Source organism: Montipora foliosa, chromosome 1 (assembly GCF_036669935.1).
Source record: "Montipora foliosa isolate CH-2021 chromosome 1, ASM3666993v2, whole genome shotgun sequence".
Lineage (NCBI taxonomy): Eukaryota > Metazoa > Cnidaria > Anthozoa > Scleractinia > Acroporidae > Montipora > Montipora foliosa.
This window is the reverse complement of record NC_090869.1, coordinates 27,140,648-27,159,065: the sequence shown is the minus strand read 5'-3', so window position 1 is coordinate 27,159,065 and position 18,418 is coordinate 27,140,648. Positions and strand designations below refer to the sequence as shown.

The following is an 18,418-nucleotide window of genomic DNA, read 5'->3' as shown; positions in this document are numbered from 1 at the left end:
ATTTGGAAAAGAACGCCATATATTGCTTTGTATTTTAAAGCTTTTTACAAATATTGTTGATTAATTATCTTCGAAAAATGTGTGGTTACCCCAATTTTCTTTTTGGATTTCAATAACACTTGTTAAGGACGGTGCCTACTATTGTTATTGCGCATACGTTCTGCGCATCTCGAGATACTCGGATTTCCTATGGCTGGTGCTTATTAATACAGGGAAATTTTTGCGCAGTTCAAAACTATGGGGAGAAAGCAGAACTTAGCAAGTGATCGATCTCGGTATCCAAAAGAGAAAATTTGGGGTAACCACGCATTTTTCAGAGATAATTGAGCTTCAATTTAGAAAAGAACGCCATACATTGCTTCGTATTTTAAAGCTTTTTACAAATATTTTTGATTAATTATCTTCCAAAAATGCGTGGTTAGCCACAAATTTCTTTTTGGATTTCAACAACACTTGTTAAGATCTGCTTTTCCCGAATATTCAAAAAACGCACAAAAATATCTTTGAATTAGTTGGCACCGACCAAAAGTGGTTGTTTCATTAAAGTGCAGCGCATAACGTTGTTAAGATATTTTCTCCATTTCTCCTTAATATGACTGAGAAGTATTTTCCTAAGATGACGTTTAAAACGGCTTTGCAGCGAGGAAATTTTTCTCTGTCATAAATGCTAAGCTCCTCAACGAGCAAAGCTTGACATTAAGGCAATATATAGAAAAAGCACCACTACATGTGAAGAAATTTATGCCGACAATGGAACAGTTTGGGGGGCGAACCATATCTAATTTCATGCATTTCAAATAAACTCATCGATCTTTCCAATAAATCTCCTGTCCGTTGTATAAAACACATTTATCCTGCGTCTCTCTTTTTGGCTCTTTCTACAGTACATGCTATGCAATATCGTCCTGACGACCGTTCTTTCATTTGTTATCAATGGATACAACTTCCTGTTCTTTAGTCGACGAGCGATCTATCTTTGGTTCGCACTTGTGCCCATGATTTGGACCGCAGCACCGCTGATTCTAGCAGCGTGGGCCACAGAGAACTACCAAGCCTACGTAGCGTCGGTCGTGAGATCCTGGGGAGAGCACCCGGAGTCGGACGAAGGCGATTCTGAGGGTGATGACATGGAGGAATATCAGGAGGCTATGAAGAAACTCAAAGTCAACCGATCGCGAAGCGTTCTTATTGCTAGTACAAACTTGCTAACAACACTCAAGAGAAAGAGACTTATTTTACGACAAGACCGTCGTATGTCTGCAGCCGCAATGAGGAGAGAATCGCAAATCAGTGAAGCCAGAAGCTCATTGGAGGATGATGCGGCATCGATTGAAAGGAAGAGAAACTTTTCCATTGGAATTCAGAATCCGCTACCTCTGCAGGTGGATGACATCAAGACAAGAGACGATGACACCTTTCCACAAGCAGGGCTTCCCTCAATGTGTATTGTAAACTCTAGTTTCACAACAAAAGGGACTAATACGCAAACCACTAAGGAAAAGAGGAAATCTAAATTTAATTTCAAATCATACGTGATGTACTTACAGGGATTAATAAGTGAAGTAGGGTTCTCTGTGGGTGGGATGGTCCTATCGTGGGAGAAAGTTTCTAGCATCGGTATTCTCTGGGTGTCGGTACTAGCAATATTTATTCAAGAAATAGTGTTTGGAAACAGAAAAAGCACGCTTCTGACTTGAAATAAAGGTTTAAAATAAATTGGAATACCCAGGTTTCCAAGTTATAAGAACTGAGGACTTGAAAGAGGCGTGTTTTTAATGTTAGTGCAATGTTAAAGTTCCAATGCTTCAGCAACGTTGATGACCCGAGTTGATTGCATCATGGAATAATGCTGAATTGGTTACAAATCTTGTCAGTGACGTTTAGTCGCGTGGCGAACATTATTTGATCAGAATGAACGCAGATGTACCAGGGAGGTTGCGACCTTAGACCCACTTCCGTCAGAGGATGGCAATCTGGATATTTCCAGACATTTATTTTAGATTCCCAAGACTTTCGGTAATTATTCTGGGTGCCGATAAAGAATCTCCACTTTCGGGTAAAATTTCTACAATAACCGAGAATTGTTTGTTCTAAAAAAAAGGTATATAAGGATTCTGCTTTTTATGCATAGCTTACTAGGAACGTACTGACAAAATAGTCATAAATGTAATCACCATCGACACAAATTGCACATTTCTCATTTTCGTTTCTTTTTTTTTTAAAGATCCTCAGCCATTTTTAGTGGAATTCAGTCTCTGTTGCCATCTCGGATTATCAGTCGCGCTTGCGCAGAGGGCGAAGCGACCCTTTTCGAATGCATCGTGATCTGGTGACGTAATTCGGAGGACTGGAGAGAAAAATTTTAATGCCGTATCCCACAACCGCGCGCGGCCTTATTTTCGAATTCAACATGGCAGAGGCGAGGTTAGATCTTGTCGGGTCTACTTGAATGTTCATTCAGTAACAGGAAATGTGGTAGACACGTAATGATCTGTTAAGTTTTGGCGGTGGCAATAATGTAGGGAGTTTGGAAACAACACCTAAGGCCGCGCGCGGTTGTGGGATACGGCGTTAAAATTCTTCTTCACAGTCCTCCAAATTACGTCACCAGATCTCCTGGTAATAGCTGCGCTCATTTTGAGATGTCCATTTGTTGTATTTCATCAATTCTCTTCAATTTTTTTTCTAATTCAAGTAAATGGAGTTTACTACTAAGATATGTAAATAATAGTTTAAAAGTCGCATTTCGTCTTAAGTTTGTTAGAGATGAACGCAGAAAATCACGCTGAGACAAACAAGTGTACATACCAGTAAATGCGTAAAAGAAAAGGTTCGTCTAGCACCACTTTTTTTTCTACTCAATGATGAAAAATGATTGTTACAAAATCATGTAACATGCTAAAAAGAAAAACATCACGTTACATGCTCTGAAATAAAGCACTTTTATTTTGGCAGAAACGACTACGAAATACATTTCAACATTTCAGAAATACTCTGCGATGTTCAGTCTGAAAATGGGAATGATAAAGAAAGCATCGGTGCCGGTCAGTGACCTCAATGTTGTTGACCTACTGTTTTACTTTTTGTCGATGGTCCTGTAACGACGGAGAGGTGCATTTTAACGGATAATACCCTCGCTTCTTTCGTTACGGGCTCGTTCATTATTCATGAGGCGGCTTCCGAGATCAAGCCTCACCCCTAATTGTATGATTGCGTTTCAGCTGGGACATAAAGCTTTGCCAATCAGGAATTTTAATATAATCAAAGGACATCCGTTTGTCAGATTATGATTTCTCCTGAGCAAAACCAGCAAGGATGTGTCAATGAAGAGGCGCCACATGTGGGTTGGGTTTGTTGGTTCTCCGAGAGTTTTTTCTCCGGGGAGTACTCAAGTTTTCCCCTCTCCTCAAAAACCAGACTACGATTTGATAGGAGTTGATTTGATTTGATTTCTGCATAATGGTGTCCCCAATTAGTACCCCAGGCTATTACATTGCGTGACAAATTGACGCCAGCGTGACGCGCACAGCGTTGTCCGGACTCTTATCGTGAACGGCAAATTAGCCGATCAGATTGCGAGATTACAAGCAATTGTGGGAAAATTACAGTTGACACTTAAGAAAGTTAATTCTTATCATCATTATTGCGTAAGGACCGGGCGCAGCGCAACCCCAAATATTTTATAATTATGACGTCTGTCTTTTCTCTCAAATCTCGCGCTTCTTACTCCTCAGTACGTTGCTTCGCTTGGTAATTGACGCAAACAATTCTCGGGCAATCAGAAGCAAAAGTATGTGTAGTGAGTTGCTCGCTTGGCGCCAGCTGCATGCATTCACTTCAGTTGCGATCGCTGCGGCCATGATGGTATCTCGAACTAATCCATTCGTCTGCGATTGCTGTCGTTTGTTTCGGGAAAAAAAACATGGCGGCTGAACGCACAAGATTGTCGATCACCATTGTGTTACAACTAAAAATTACTTTAAATTGGGTTTGGTTTTAAATGCACACTTAATCTCAAGCATCAAGTTTATCTCTCTAAAATTTTTGACATTACATAACGTGTAGTTGATATTTGGCAAACAAAAATTTTCACACATTAAGGGTGCGTTCGATTGATCCTATTCCGGAATAAGAATACGTGGAGTGATGATTTAAAACACTATGTATGGCGTTTTGCAGCAACAAGAATACTAAAGCTATGTTTAAAATTGCATTTTAGCAGATGTTTGACAATATTAATGTGAATCCCCGCAAAAACGAAGGATTTCTAACTTCTATTCCATGTATTCCTATTCCGGAATACGGTCAATCGAACGCGCCCTAAGATGCAAAATCCTATAACAAAGCATTATTTTTTAGTACCAGCCACCATTCCAAAAAAAACCACCCCAAGGTACCTCAATTCCCCAGCCGCTTGAGTTAATCTCTTTGTTGAGATTTTTTTTTGGGGAGGGGGGAGCAGAGAGAGTCCTGGCTAGAAACTTTATTCGACTCTCGTTGCGAGTCTGCCCTCATTCTAGAAACCACTCCACTTTGACCCTTCTGACTACAAGAAAATATCGACGTTATCCTGTATCCATTTCTTCCACTTGATTGGCAAGCTTTTGATTGCACGCAGTGCACAGCTTGTCCAATATTCTCCTCAAATGGTCGTCTTTCTTCTCCAGCTGCCGTTTAAGTTCTCTAATCTCGTCTTCTTTGGCTTGCATTTCGCTATCCTTTCTTGACAATATGTTCCTCAGTTCGATGATTTCGGACGCTTGTTCTTCGACTTTTTCTCTGAGATGATGACTGACATGCTGCAAAACAAGAACGAAAGTTTTAACAACCCTTATCTTTGTATAAAATGAAAGAGCCACTACAAGTGACCATACTTACTTTTGGGCAAGAGACATAAGACAGAACCAAGAGGGCGGTTTCTTCCGACTCAGATTCCGTCTACAGACAAACCGCAGAATCGACTGGGAGTCTGCTGCATGTGTTACCTACAGCAATAACTACTACCAACGGATCGTAATGGAAAGATGGTTTACTAAGTTAAAACAGACACCAATAAACCGATGCCTACCACTTCCCGCACCCTACAAACGACTCATCGACGACATCAACAGACAAACAACACACTGATTTACTCTATCACCGTGCTGCCCAACCTATTCTGCGATACACGTACAGACCTTAGACCTACAGACGGATCGAAACGCACCAATCACTGTTTTCCCAGCCTATTACATTTAGGCTCAACTGACAGTAGACCAATAATATCGCGAATAAGTTGACCAATGACATCTAGGATCGGAGTTCGTATAGTATCTACTGACGTTACACAAATCACTTGACTCTGAGGATAACTTCCGCTTAGGTTGTCGAAACGTCAGTCAATGTCATCTCAAACAGTCCTTCTCAGGACTACACTCACCCGGACGATCGTACTTTACTTAATTATGATATGACTCCGGGGTTCAAACCATTTACAATTGGACTAATTAGGCAAAAGTGTATAAGTAGAGTCATGTACAGTTTATTTTGCTTTGAATTTCCCGTCATGTTGCCCTGATACCTATGATGCACTCAAGAGCGTGAACTAGTCTATAAGCAAGGTTTTCTGACTTTGAAGCCATTAACTTGTCTTTTTTCATACGGTATTTTGGCAAAAGAAACCCGTTCCAGCTTTACAACGTTCATATCGTATGTTTCCTTCATATGTATGTTTCGTCCGTATTGCACTGTTAAAACGGATGCTTGTCATTAAAATCAACAGATCAGATTTCTCTTAATTTTCCCCGTCTCGGAGATTCTGCATTTTAGAGATTCCCCATTTTAGAGATTCCCCGTTCCCTTTCCCGATTCTCCGTTCCCGATTCTCCGTTCCCTATTTTAGAACTAGCCGGCGATAAACGAAAAGAAATAAAACTTTGCAAGTGCTTTAAATTAATCTTACGGTGTGTTTCTCTTTGAATAGTCCAATCTCTAGAAGTGTTCCAGCGGTTGGTCTTTCGTCAGGTCTTTCAGCTGTCATCTCCAAAATAAGATTGGTCTAAAATCACGGGACAATAATTAGAAAAATTGTCATTGTCAGCGAGAACCAGATTTTTCGGTATTAAATGTTTCAGTATTGGGCAAACAAAATATTGGAATAACAAGAAGCCGTTTTTTTTTTCGAGCGTTTCTTCCAGAGACAGTGTCTCGAGCCCCTGGGATATATTTCCTACCTGCATAGAAAATTAAATAACAATCTTGGAGAGCGAAGAAAATATCAAGTTCTGTTTGTTACCTCTTCCGGCCACATCTGGCAAAATTCTTGCGATAGTCTGCCTTGTCTAAGATCCTTGATGTTCGTGACTCGTTCCATCTCGGTTCCAAAGGAACAAAACAGCTCAAACAAAATGATTCCCAAACTGAATATATCGGCCTTTGAATGATAAAAATAACGCACAGGTAACGTAAAATCAGGGAGAATCACTGCGTTCTCTACGCAAAAAATAAAAGAAAGTTGAAATATTGTGAAATCGAGAGTGAATCATGCAAATTTTAGTGAATACAAAATTCGTTAAGTTACAGTCCCCACCGTCACAATGGGGTACCTCAAGCGACAAATTTAAGGGAAATTCCACTCCTACAAATGAAAATTAAAAAAAAAAACGAAAATCTTTCCGAGATTTTCATTGGAATAACCTTTTTAGAGTTATGTGCTTAGTTAAATGGCCTTTAAATGAAAGTGAGATTGGAGCTGACCTTGTTATGGTATAGACCTCCCTACTGTTCTTATGTTAATGATCTTGTTCTCGTGCTAATTAGTTGGGATTAACAAGAAAAGTAGTGAGGTTTCTATCAAAACAAGGTCAACTCTAGCGTCACTTTCATTCATAGGCCAGGTAACAAAGCACACAACTGTAAAATGGTCTATTCGTTCGGGAAAAAAATTACCCTACGTTCCTATGGCAATGGCTCAGTCTACAGCACAACCACTTGCTGCTACTTTACCTTGTTATCATAAACATTGTTTCTAAGTTGTTCGGGTGAAGCGTAAGTACAGGTACCAACGCCAGCGGTGGCGGCATCTCTTCTTGAAAAACCTGCAAATTTTTTCCGGAAAATTGAAATGATTATACACTGTCACTACCTACCTTGTCAATACAACTCATTGTTATATGACTAGCTCCGTGAGCGGGCAAGATAACCAAATCGCGCGCTGTGATTGGCTACCCGAGCGGGCAAGATTGAGCTATCTTGTCCGCTCGGGATTTCTCGCTTGGTCTCGCAAGATCAAAGAGCTTTTTTTGGTATTTTAAGTCCTATAATAAATCCTTTATTGACCAAGCTTGTTCGGGCAAAATGGCTGGATATTGGCCTCCTTCTTTTTTTGCGTGTTTATGGACCTCGACTCGACTTCGTCTCGGTCCATAAACACGCAAAAAAAGAAGTTGGCTAATATCCAGCCATCTTGACCTCACGCTTGGTCAATAACCCATACATACTGGCCGTGTAAATTCGCTTTGGTTTTATTTCTTTTAATTACCAACCAAGAAAAGTAACTTGCACGTGCATACTTTGTGACCAGAAAACCTCACAAATCTCTTTACTAAGGGGGATATAGTCTTTAAGCTTCGGTAACGAACGCCAGCAAAGCTTAATAAAATGGTTGTCGCTTACGACGTAATGCAATATCAAACTTAAAGAGATGTATTTTTTGCTGACCGTGATGTAAAAACCACGAGTGTTCCTTAAAGAGTCCACTGTACGGCCTTCCAAATTACTAGTTCGGACGCTGTTCCACTGAACTACAAGAAACTCGAGGGAAACTATAAGTTCTAGCCATACCTGAAGGAAAGAGAGGTGTAAGTGGCTCAATTAAACTGGCCAGCGGACTGCTGCCCCCGGGGCTCACCACGACTTCTTTCCGAGCCAAACCAAAGTCACCGATTTTGACCTGAAATTTTGTCGGCCTGTCGTCAGCCTTTTGTGAGAGCCCTTGAAGAAAGATGTTTCTCGGCTGAAAAACAGAGAATGATGAAATAGTCAAGCCAGCGACACTGTGAAGAAAAAAAGAATGATTAGGGCAGAGCAAATCTATCCCTTTTCGGAGCGGATACTATCCGGATTGAGTCGTCTCCCGTTGACATGACTACAAGTCACAGAAGATGCCTCGGGAAGCCAGCTCCTAGCCTTGTGCCAAAGAGCGTCTCTGGTGCTTATACGGGAATCGCTGTTCACACTATTTACGTCATTAGTACAAGGCTATAGTTTTCTAATCAGTCAGCCGAGAATAAAGTACTAAATATTGAAAGTGAATTGCATAATCAGCGTTTCTAAAAATTTTACAAAGAATGATTGGGATCATTAGCTTATTTGCCACTCAAGAATTTATCAGATTTTGACGGGAAATAACTGGCTCGTTATCAAAGCTAAAAGGCTTGAAAATTGAGATTCAACTTCGTTTCACAAGTTCTTTTACCTTTTGAAGTCAATTTGAAAATACCACGACGCCTTTTGTAAGCAAACTCGTATGGTAATGTAACAAATTGTACACAATGACGTCAGCAGATTCCCTTATTCCTGGACCGGGCCTTCGCATGCGTTTTCCGCGCTTAGCGCTGGCTGCATATAACGACAGGTCCATTTCATTGTCTGCATGTGTCGAAATTAGCCAAAATACTTTCCTTTGGTTTTGGCTTTAAAGCAATACACTAAATACCGCATTCATAAAACGAAAAAATACCACACTGCATGCTAGCTGCACGTAACTGCTTTTTAAAAGCAGAACTGCCGCAAAATTGATGATATGACACAGGCCATCGATAATCTGTCAAGGCTTATCTTACCTTGAGGTCCCTGTGGAGCAACTCTTGAGAGTGAATATACCGCACACCTTCAACGAGCTGCCGGAATATCTCCATAACGGCTGCTTTGTCCACTTGTTTGCCTAAACAAGAAACATGTCAAGGTCATTGCCACACTCTGCGCTGAGCCTGGGATAAAGCTACCAAGATCGGCAGGTGGCCCCTCAAAATACACAGTCAACTTTACTGACAAAAGGTCGGTTAAAGATGGTCAACTGATCGGATTAAACAACGCATTAGTCGACAAGCTGGGCCCATTGACTCCTAGCGGTTCTCCATTGACGAGTAAAATCGTCTGGCGTTAGACAGAGTAAAATACTCTGGCGCTAGACAGTAAACTACTAAGTATGGCCGGTTAAGGCCGGTTTAGGGGTGAATGGGTTAGGACATTTAGACAGCCAAGGTACCAGATTAAACTAAGAGCAATTGTGATATTTCCGTTAACCCAGTACACCATGAACGTTTTAAATGTAGACAAACAAACAAAGTGTTAAAAAAACAGAACTGAAAGGTTTAAAATACCGTAGTTGTAGTCAGGCATGATAAAAATAATTAAAAAACTTGTTGTCACTGACCAAAAAACTTATGTAAAAAGGACATTTCGGTCAAAATACTATGACCTTCTTCAGCATAAAATGGCTTACGAATACAAAATGAGTGCTTTGAAAGAGCAAAGAACATCGCTTCTTCTGACGCAGACAAATTATCTGTAGTACAACACGTGGTCGACGCTCTAAAGATTAACGGTTACACCGACCAATTTATCAAAGGCTGTAAAAGTACCACTGTTTCTTCAAACCGGTTTCAAACCAACAGAGGTTTTGTCACGTTGCCATACCTTCAAGGAAGTTCAGAAAAAATCGCACAAACTTTAAATCATTTCAATATCAATGTCGCCCACAAACCCGTAATGACCGTCGGCTCCATTTTAAGAAAACCTAAAGACAAATTTAGTAAAGAGCTATCAACAGGAGTCATCTATAAAATTAATTGTAAAAACTGTGACAAAGTTTATGTCGGTCAAACATCAAGCGCCTTAAGATCTAGAACAAGAGAACACAAAAGAGCGATTTTTACAGGAGATAGGAATTCTTTATTAACCCAGCATTGCGTAGAATATCATCACGATTTTGACCTTGACAACGTCAAGGTCATTGACCGTTGTTCCCAATGGTCAAAAAGATTATTTTTAGAAGCATGGCACTCAATTCGCGAACCTAATTCCATTTATGAACACGTTTACATTCCGGACATTTACAAGGCCCTTGGCAATCCCAAGTGACGTTTCTACGGCTTTTTAAGCACTCATTTTGTATTTGTAAGCCATTTTATGCTGAAGAAGGTCATAGTATTTTGACCGAAACGTCCTTTTTACATAAGTTTTTCAGTCAGTGACAACAAGTTTTTTAATTCTTTTTAGAACTGGAAGGTATCTTTAATTTTGTAAACCGATCGAATGCAAAGTCCATGTCTGATGAATTTTCTTCTGCAGCAAAAGGGAGATTACCGCCTCGCCCAATCTTCCTTCTTCCGACTGTTCACAACAAAGACTGCGTGAAATTCAAAATAGCGTCAAAAAATAAACTTCCTACGTCCGGCATGTAAGTCAAGAAAAACCACTAAATGTACAAAAAAAGGAAAGGTACGGAAGAAATTGGAAAGACGAGAAGTGGAGGTACTCATCACTTCCTATTAAGAGGGGTGTTGTCTTTGGGCGGTCTATAATAGTAATCACATTGACCGAGAAAAAAAAGAATTCGCGACACTGTTCCAAGCTTCTTACAAAGGTATCCTGATATCGCTTGGCGAAAAGTGAACCAACATACTGTAGAGACTTGTAAGGCAGCGTTTCATTCGGATAGCGATTTCATAAATGGAACTATACCTGCAGTATAGTATACAGGATATGGAGTTCAGCACCGTCTTGAACTCCAACTGGAAGAGTTCCTTCGCCTTGAACTCACCTGATCGCAAAATTTCATCGTTTCGTTTGACAAGCCAGTCTCGAAGAGTTGTGGTGCACAGTTGCATCTGAATATACAGCACCATTCCCAGACACTACAAAGAAGCATTACATCTCAGTCAAAATTTCATAACTATTTTCAGTCTTCAGTTTCCTTTAGTTTTTATCCAGCAAGAAGTAAACGTACGACAAAGGGAACTATTTGGACACGAGTGACTTAGAAAACAAGTTTAATCAGAAACCTCGTTTTTGAAAGAGTTCAGTGTAAATGTCTACATTTCTAGAAGAAAGAAGAATGTAAAGTATTCATCATTAAAGTAACGTTGGATCATTAAAATGAGTTTTTACCACAATTGCTTGTAATCTCGCAATCTGATTGGCTAATTTTCCGTTGTCGATAAGAGTCTAGATAACGCTTTAGGCGACATGCTCGCGTCAATTTGTCACGAAATGTAATAGCCAATCAGGAAAGCCCATTTTGGGAAATAAACCAATCATATTGCGAGAAAGTTAAAGACAACGCTTGCTCTTTCTTCGTGTAATGATTTTGGTCACGCTCTGAAATAAAAACTTTCTTTGGCGTCGTAAGTCCACAACATTTTGACCACTGTGATGACGAATATCGTTGTCGATAAGAGTACAGACAACGCTGAACCACTTTCGATTTGTTAAATGTACAAAATAAAGGTGGCAGAAATAGGGGAGGGCCTTTGAAGAAGAAGAAGAAGAAGAAGAAGAAGAAGAAGAAGAAGAAGAAGAAGAAGAAGAAGAAGAAGAAGAAGACGAAGAAGACGAAGACGAAGACGAAGACGAAGACGAAGACGAAGACGAAGACGAAGACGAAGACGAAGACGAAGACGAAGACGAAGACGAAGACGAAGACGAAGAAGAAGAAGAAGAAGAAGAAGAAGAAGAAGAAGAAGAAGAAGAAGATAAAGAAGAAGAAGAAGAAGATGAAGAAGAAGAAGAAGAAGAAAGGGGACAGACGTCGCTGATGAAGGAAGTGCACAAATTCGCGGATGAACTGGAGACGAGCCTGTCGTTGGAGTACCCTGAACCATCGTGTCGGTCTATCAACGATCCTAAGACGGAGATCATTGGGCCAAAAGTGAAAGAACATCTCAAGAAGGCAGATATGGAGAAGATCAATGAGGAGAGGTGACACGGACGGCTCCTGCACGCTAGATGGCAGGACAGCGCGTTAAGCCAGAGCGGATGCTTTGCTTGGCTGCGAGACTGGAAATACCCTCCTACCCATACCATCGCTGTGGTAATGGAGCTCTACGAGCAGCTGACACCCACTAAGGTGTACACAGTCTACAAGACAGGAGCAACACAGGGCGACGTCACTTCACTCTTGCGCATGTGTAATCGGGGTGCTCTGCTTTGGCCCATTCTACATACCTGGAGAGAGACAACGCAGTACGGAAAGTCCTCTTCTTCGAGATGCGGACAGAACTGGGGCTAATTGACTCAGTGCCTCCTTGGTATTCGCCTGCAGTGCCCAAACCAATCTACGAGGAACCTGAGGCACTAGCGTTTTGGGATGTCCCAGTTTATGCCGAGAACACTATCGTCAAGGTAAAAAAAAATGGACGATCGATTTGTGGACCACACAACTAAGAACGTGCGGGCTGTGGGGATATCCTGTCCATGGATAAGCATCGGGAAAAGAAGTCCGAGGAGAGGACGGCCTTTGCGATTCGAGCTGAAGAAGCAGTACCCTGGCTATGACGTTGAACAATATAACATCATCATTGACGTGCTAGGGGTATGGTCAACAACAATGAGGAAGCTTTTTGGCAGCAGGGGCTATGACGTTATTGAGAAGGATGCAGAAGGCTACCTTCTCGAGTTCTCTCAACACAGTGAGAACTCTTAAAGCTACCGTTACTTGACTTTCCCTGTGGGAATAGCATAGGAGCTCAATATAGCTTTAGTATCGTAGAACTTTAAATTGTTTATTAGATTTATATCTTTTATCGTATATTATTTAATTCATAAGGTTTTTCTTTAATAGTTCCTTCAGTCTGTATAAGTAACACTGTGCGCCCCATGTTGTTCCATTTTAGCATCCATACGTTTATCAACTGCATAACAATAACAACTTTATTTAAGTTTCAAGGTCATTTAGCCGAGCAAGAGTACTCTGCTACTTGGGGAGACTACAAATTAACTGAAATCTGAACAAATCAAATCAAATGTTGGTTTTTGAGGAGAGGGGAAACATGAGTAGCCGGAGAAAAACCTCACGGAGGAACCAACCAACTTAACCCACATACGGCGTCGAATCCGGGAATCGATCCCGGGCAACATTGGTGGAAATCTAGTGCTTTAACCACTGCGCCTTCCCTGCTCCGGGAAAACAAACCATGGTTTGCTTCCTGAAAAGAACCAGATTGGTTCTTAAAGTTTACTGTACAGAAGTCACATCAGCTATCTGTACCCTGAGAGCAGTTGGTTTCTCCTACGCTTCCCGTATGAGAAACCAACTGCTCCCAGGGTAGCTATCTGTGAAAGGGCTTCGATTTTCGCTTAAACGAAATTTGAAGAGTTTGGCTCTACCAGCGTTATTATTCGAAACATTACCTTGTTGCGAGCAACGTTTCTCTTGATGTTCCCTGATATCACACTGCTCTGTTCACTATGTTCGCTTAGGTCATCATCCGACCGGACGCCATCTTTACCTGCCATGGAACCCAAGCTATTGCTAGAGGCTGATCGGCGCATGCTCCGCTGTGACGTCATATATGGAGCCCTGCTGCTACGACTACTGCTGATACTCTTAAGACTCTTGCCCAGGCGACTGTCGACTAAAATACAGAATAACTCTTGACAAAGCAGCTCTTTTGGGGCAGAACGTATCAATCACACATCGGCTCTCGGGATTAGTTACAAAATAAAAGAGCTGCGTCCAATGTCGATCCAATAAAGTTTGAGGTTATAAAGAGTATAAATATAAGCAGTTAGTAATTGAGAAGCATGGCCTCAGTGAAATCAATACAGATGTTTATACTGCAAAAACCGACGCCGCTAGCCTGGCTAACAGAGTTTGTACAAATTGCTGAATTCTACTATGGGAACTCTGTTGCGTGCTTGTGAAAGAGACAATAAAAAATTTACAAAATTTTCATTGTCTGTACAATGACACCTCTGTCTATACCTTGAGCACCACGAGACTGGTTCCCAGGCCCATACAAGTCACCACTTGATCTGCGAGCTGTAAATAAGATGCCACCGTTCGAGGGTTCCTGGGACGAGGCTTCAAATACTATGCTGCTCTGGCTGTCTGAAGTACTCACTTCCATTATTCTAAAAGAAAAAGTAAGAACGGGTGGCAAGGGGATTATCAGGGCACAGTAAAAAAGGTTTGTAAATTAAAAAAAAAAAACTCAAAAAGGTAAAATTATACAGCTGAACCCTCCAACCCAACCATATTGTCCAACCTGAATGCGCTGCCTTTAAAGTGGTACCACGAACCCATGACCCGGAGCCTACAACTGCCATACTGGGCCTTTGTGCCGGCATTTTTACAGGCCCATCTATTTTTAGACTTCCTTTTCCGAAAAAAACAAAAAAACAAAAAAAACAAAAACAAAAACAAAGGCAGTTCCGGCTCGGTGACCCTATGAAGTCAGGTTAGTTTCTTGTAATTGGTCATCGGGCTCCTGTGGGAGTCTCATTCGCGGGAGATTCAATCTAAAAATAAATCGGTCGATGAAAACGCCGCGACACAAACACAATGGAGTTGTAGGCTCCGGGTCATGGGTTCCCGGTGGTACTATGATAAAAAAAATGTCTCCCTTTTTTTCTTCAGATTTTGAAAGTGTGTTTGCTTAACACTTGCCTGGCCGAATTTTGAACTTTGATTTTTAACCACACAGATCGTTTACTTTGAGTGCAAGTTTTGGATTTCACGGTCCGCCATCACTCACGTTCAAAACTGACCGACTGGACCTCAGTGGCTTGGATCTAGGGAAAAGTGACGTCATTCACTCAATAGCTTAAAATTTCAGCGTGTAAACGCAGTTCATTATGTACGCAAAACAAGAGTTTAAAAATCTGAAAGCCCGAAACTCCCGTGCTGCATATATTAATTCAGTCGCGTTCAAACGCATGGCATTCTTAAACTAGTGAGTCTTTCACGTCACTTTCTCCTAGATCCACCTCTATCAAGATTTTAAAGTTAGTAATGGCGGACCATTAAATAGGAAAATTCTAGTTAAAATAAACCAGTGTCTTTTTGAAATTAAGGCTTAAAACTTGGGTCACTTGGTGTTTAGTTAACATAGTTCTAAAATCCAAACAAAAAGAAAGATTTGATTTCTTGATCATAGTAACACTTTAATATTGCAGCTCTTTATGCCTTTAAAACACTATGTGACGATAAAGATTATTCCCAAACATAAAGGTATCCTTGCTTCCACAGTAAACAAACTCAAATTCTATAGAAAATCTCAGCTGGACGTTAAGAGCACTAAAAGCACACTACAGCATTTACTTAACCATCAAACTAGAGCGCATCAGACAAGGTAGACTGTTGTCGTGTCTTCGGAAAAGCAATCATCAGCATCGAATGAAACCAGGCTTTACAGCGAGCAAAAAGGATTTCTCTCAACACACTGGGCAGTCTCACCTGGGTTCAAGTCCTTGTGATATAGTTACGACTAGTTTATGTATCGGTCAAATCAAAGCTTCAACATCCCCCCCCCCGGGCATACCCCCGGGCATTTGACAACACTGCTGTCCCGGGGGGGATGGAATTCGATAAACAGAGTCTTCCAGGGGGGAAAATTCACAAATTCCCGAGTTTGTATTTATACTTTGCACGATAGTTGATCTGCATCGACGGAACGCTAATATCACTGATGACAATATTAAGGACAACACTATTGAGGAAGAAACAAAGATTATCTCAGTAGAAACAGAGATATAAAATGGTTTAAATTCAGGTATGCTATAAAATAATAGTTTATACTCAATTAAAAAACTACACGAGTTTTCACTGATAGTTAATTGATAAAAGATTGCGAAGTTAGTAAATTAGGTTTAATGATTCGTGATCAAAATTCGTCTACTATGTTTAATATTGGATTTCTTTTATACGTTATAAAGCAGTTACAGAATATTAGAATAAAACCTGTGCTGTCTATTGCAACCTGTCTGCAGAGTCGCCTTCAAGAGCATTAGATGGCTACCACATAGTAGAGTAATATGGAAACTTTTTAAAATTTCCCAGGGATGAGGGCATTTGATCACCTATAAACATGGACCTATGATGGGCATTTGAACGGCTTTTTGGCTCAGGGAGGGGGGATGTTGAAGCTTCCATTTGACCTATACATCATATGCACACGACGCAAGCATGAACTTAGTTTTTATTAGTGAAGCAGACACACTTGTCGTAAATATTTGATTTGCACTACACGCATGAAGTTATTTCGCTACTGCTTATACGCACTATTTTTGCAATGTATTTATCACACGAAGTTTGCGTGAGTTGAAAGGTGTCAACTAATTAGAAATTCAGAATTATATAAATCAATGAAGAGCATTAAGGACAACCAACAGAAGAAATCAAACCATAAGATCGTGTAAGTATGTACTCAAGAAACTAGTTCACATTCTCCCTAGTACAAGTTCACTGCGTGTGCACCGAACTGGCGCCGTGTCGCAGCGATTTGTTGCCTGGTGTGTCTCGGCCTTAAGGGTGTATGTGGTGCCAATAGGCCCGCAGCGCGCGCATAAATCACGAAAATAACCAGGTCCGTTGAAAGCGTGCTTGAGTTTCAACAAAATGAGCCCCAAAATCGGCAAAAATTTGTGACGCTGATGAATAATAAAGCAGCTGCTATTTCCAAAACGATGGAATTACCAGGTGATAAATAACCCCGACTAGGAGAGTAAATTTTTGACTTTGCAGAAACAATGGTCAACCTCAAGAGTTAGGCGATTGTGATCTTTGCATATTTCTTGTCAAACTTTATAACAATTAAAAGAAAAAAAAAACCAAACTAACAAAAACAAAAACACGGTGTCTTGCCATCATTTTGACCAGCATGCATCCTTTGTTCCGCGAGTAAACACGCACGGTAACTTGATCACCGTGCCCGCTGAATTCGATGTCACTTTCGATTTTGCGATTTACTTGTGCAGCCAAAAGTACAGTAGAAAAATTGAACGTAGCAAAAATCTCCCAAAATGTTTTTCGCTGATGTTAACTTTTTATACTCGCAGTTCAAAATTCATGTTGTTTTCATGTTGCAAATTTTGTTGATGAAGGCAAAATATTTTAATATCGATCGATACTTCCATAAAACTTCCTTCTGAATTTCGTAAAAAAGGTGTATCAATATTCATTTACTTTTGCATCAATATTTGTATTAGTTCGCATTTTTGAGCGTTAAAATGTAATTTTCGGTCCTATGTTTCTGGCACAAAGTGGAACATTTTGAGGTCTTCCATCCAGATACAAACGCCGCCGGAGAGGGCTTAACTTCAGTGAACTTTTGTCTTAGAAAGCTGTCAGACGCTCAGAGTGCACGCTTAACCTTGTGGTGAAAAAGAAGTTGTAAGGGAACCTGAAAATGATCAACATGTCAGCCTCGAAGCCAATGTTTCTCAATTCCCTTTTATTTTCTTCAATCTTTCTGGGTTTAGTATTTTACTATAGTAACCACACGTCTTCTCAGGGGCTATTTACCTAAGACATCTACCACGGCACTATAATGATTTACGATACCAAAACAATATCGTGTACTATTAGGGCTTCCTTCAACACAAAGACAACTTGAATCTCCTGGAAGACAAAACACAGCTCAGTTGACAATATGGAATAAAGCGCGGTGTTACTGCACTACCACACGTACGCAATGCGTGCCTATTTTTTCTATTGTATTGCATCCGAAAACATTAGTCTAAATTAACCCTTTTTTTCTTTTCAGTCGACTTGCACAACGACATATCGATCAAGCCACCAGTGCGAGTACAAAAATCAGAAAATCTACAGATCGTCAGTGGCGTGATCTTACCTTAAAGTAGTGTCTCGAACGTAGGTGCGAACCAGTATAAATGATAAAGAAATTACTGAGTTTCCGAGTATGCGGTGCATACGGAATCCGCACCTGCAGTGCGCGCGGCAGTCAAAACTGTGCTATCCTGTCAGTCCTTTGCCCTTTCACTACAAACGGTGCATTTCTGTGCGTAAAAGACGTTGTTGATCTACCCTGTCGAAAGGACGCCATCAAAGTCTTTTGACGTCTTCTTACTCTTTATTCGAAAATACTGGGCTGAATTCGTCTTAAATTAGTTAGCAAAAGCACAAGAGCCGACGTTCGAATCGGCGCTTGCTGGCAACCCAGTTTTGGCAGCAAAGTGTGTTGACAAAAAAGTTGGCACAAAATCTTTTAAATGGTTTTCTGGCTCTTTAATTGCGAACAATTGACGTGACGTCGGATAGCACAGTTTTTCCCGCTCGCTGATTGGTTCATTCTGATTGGTTCAGTATAATTTTCAGCAGCTCTCGCCGTATGCAAGGGTATTGTGTTCCTGGGTATGTTGCTTAAGCCCGCCGCACACGGCGAGGAAAGAGCTGGGCAAACTGCCTCGCGAGGCG

The 18,418-nt window shown here is 40.8% G+C and overlaps 2 protein-coding genes across 8 annotated transcripts in view; one reads left to right on the top strand and one right to left on the bottom strand.

The window, feature by feature from the left end:
- Window positions 1-3,619, top strand: part of LOC137995568 (uncharacterized) — a 39,742-nt gene extending 36,123 nt beyond the window's left edge. For all 7 annotated transcript variants that reach the window (XM_068841106.1, XM_068841108.1, XM_068841096.1 and 4 more), the window contains one exon: window positions 885-3,619. In XM_068841106.1, the coding sequence (XP_068697207.1) occupies window positions 885-1,697 (813 nt within the window). In that variant the 3' untranslated portion in view covers window positions 1,698-3,619. The remainder of the gene's footprint in view (window positions 1-884) is intronic.
- The window catches only part of LOC137995554 (eukaryotic translation initiation factor 2-alpha kinase 1-like), a 26,769-nt gene continuing 11,280 nt past the window's right edge, over window positions 2,930-18,418 (bottom strand). The window contains exons 10-18 of the mRNA XM_068841084.1: window positions 13,967-14,115; window positions 13,393-13,616; window positions 10,805-10,898; window positions 8,823-8,923; window positions 7,822-7,993; window positions 6,985-7,076; window positions 6,275-6,412; window positions 5,942-6,037; window positions 2,930-4,799 (exon numbers count right to left, since the gene is read on the bottom strand). Coding sequence (XP_068697185.1) covers window positions 4,566-4,799; window positions 5,942-6,037; window positions 6,275-6,412; window positions 6,985-7,076; window positions 7,822-7,993; window positions 8,823-8,923; window positions 10,805-10,898; window positions 13,393-13,616; window positions 13,967-14,115 — 1,300 coding nt within the window. The 3' untranslated portion in view covers window positions 2,930-4,565. The remainder of the gene's footprint in view (window positions 4,800-5,941; window positions 6,038-6,274; window positions 6,413-6,984; window positions 7,077-7,821; window positions 7,994-8,822; window positions 8,924-10,804; window positions 10,899-13,392; window positions 13,617-13,966; window positions 14,116-18,418) is intronic.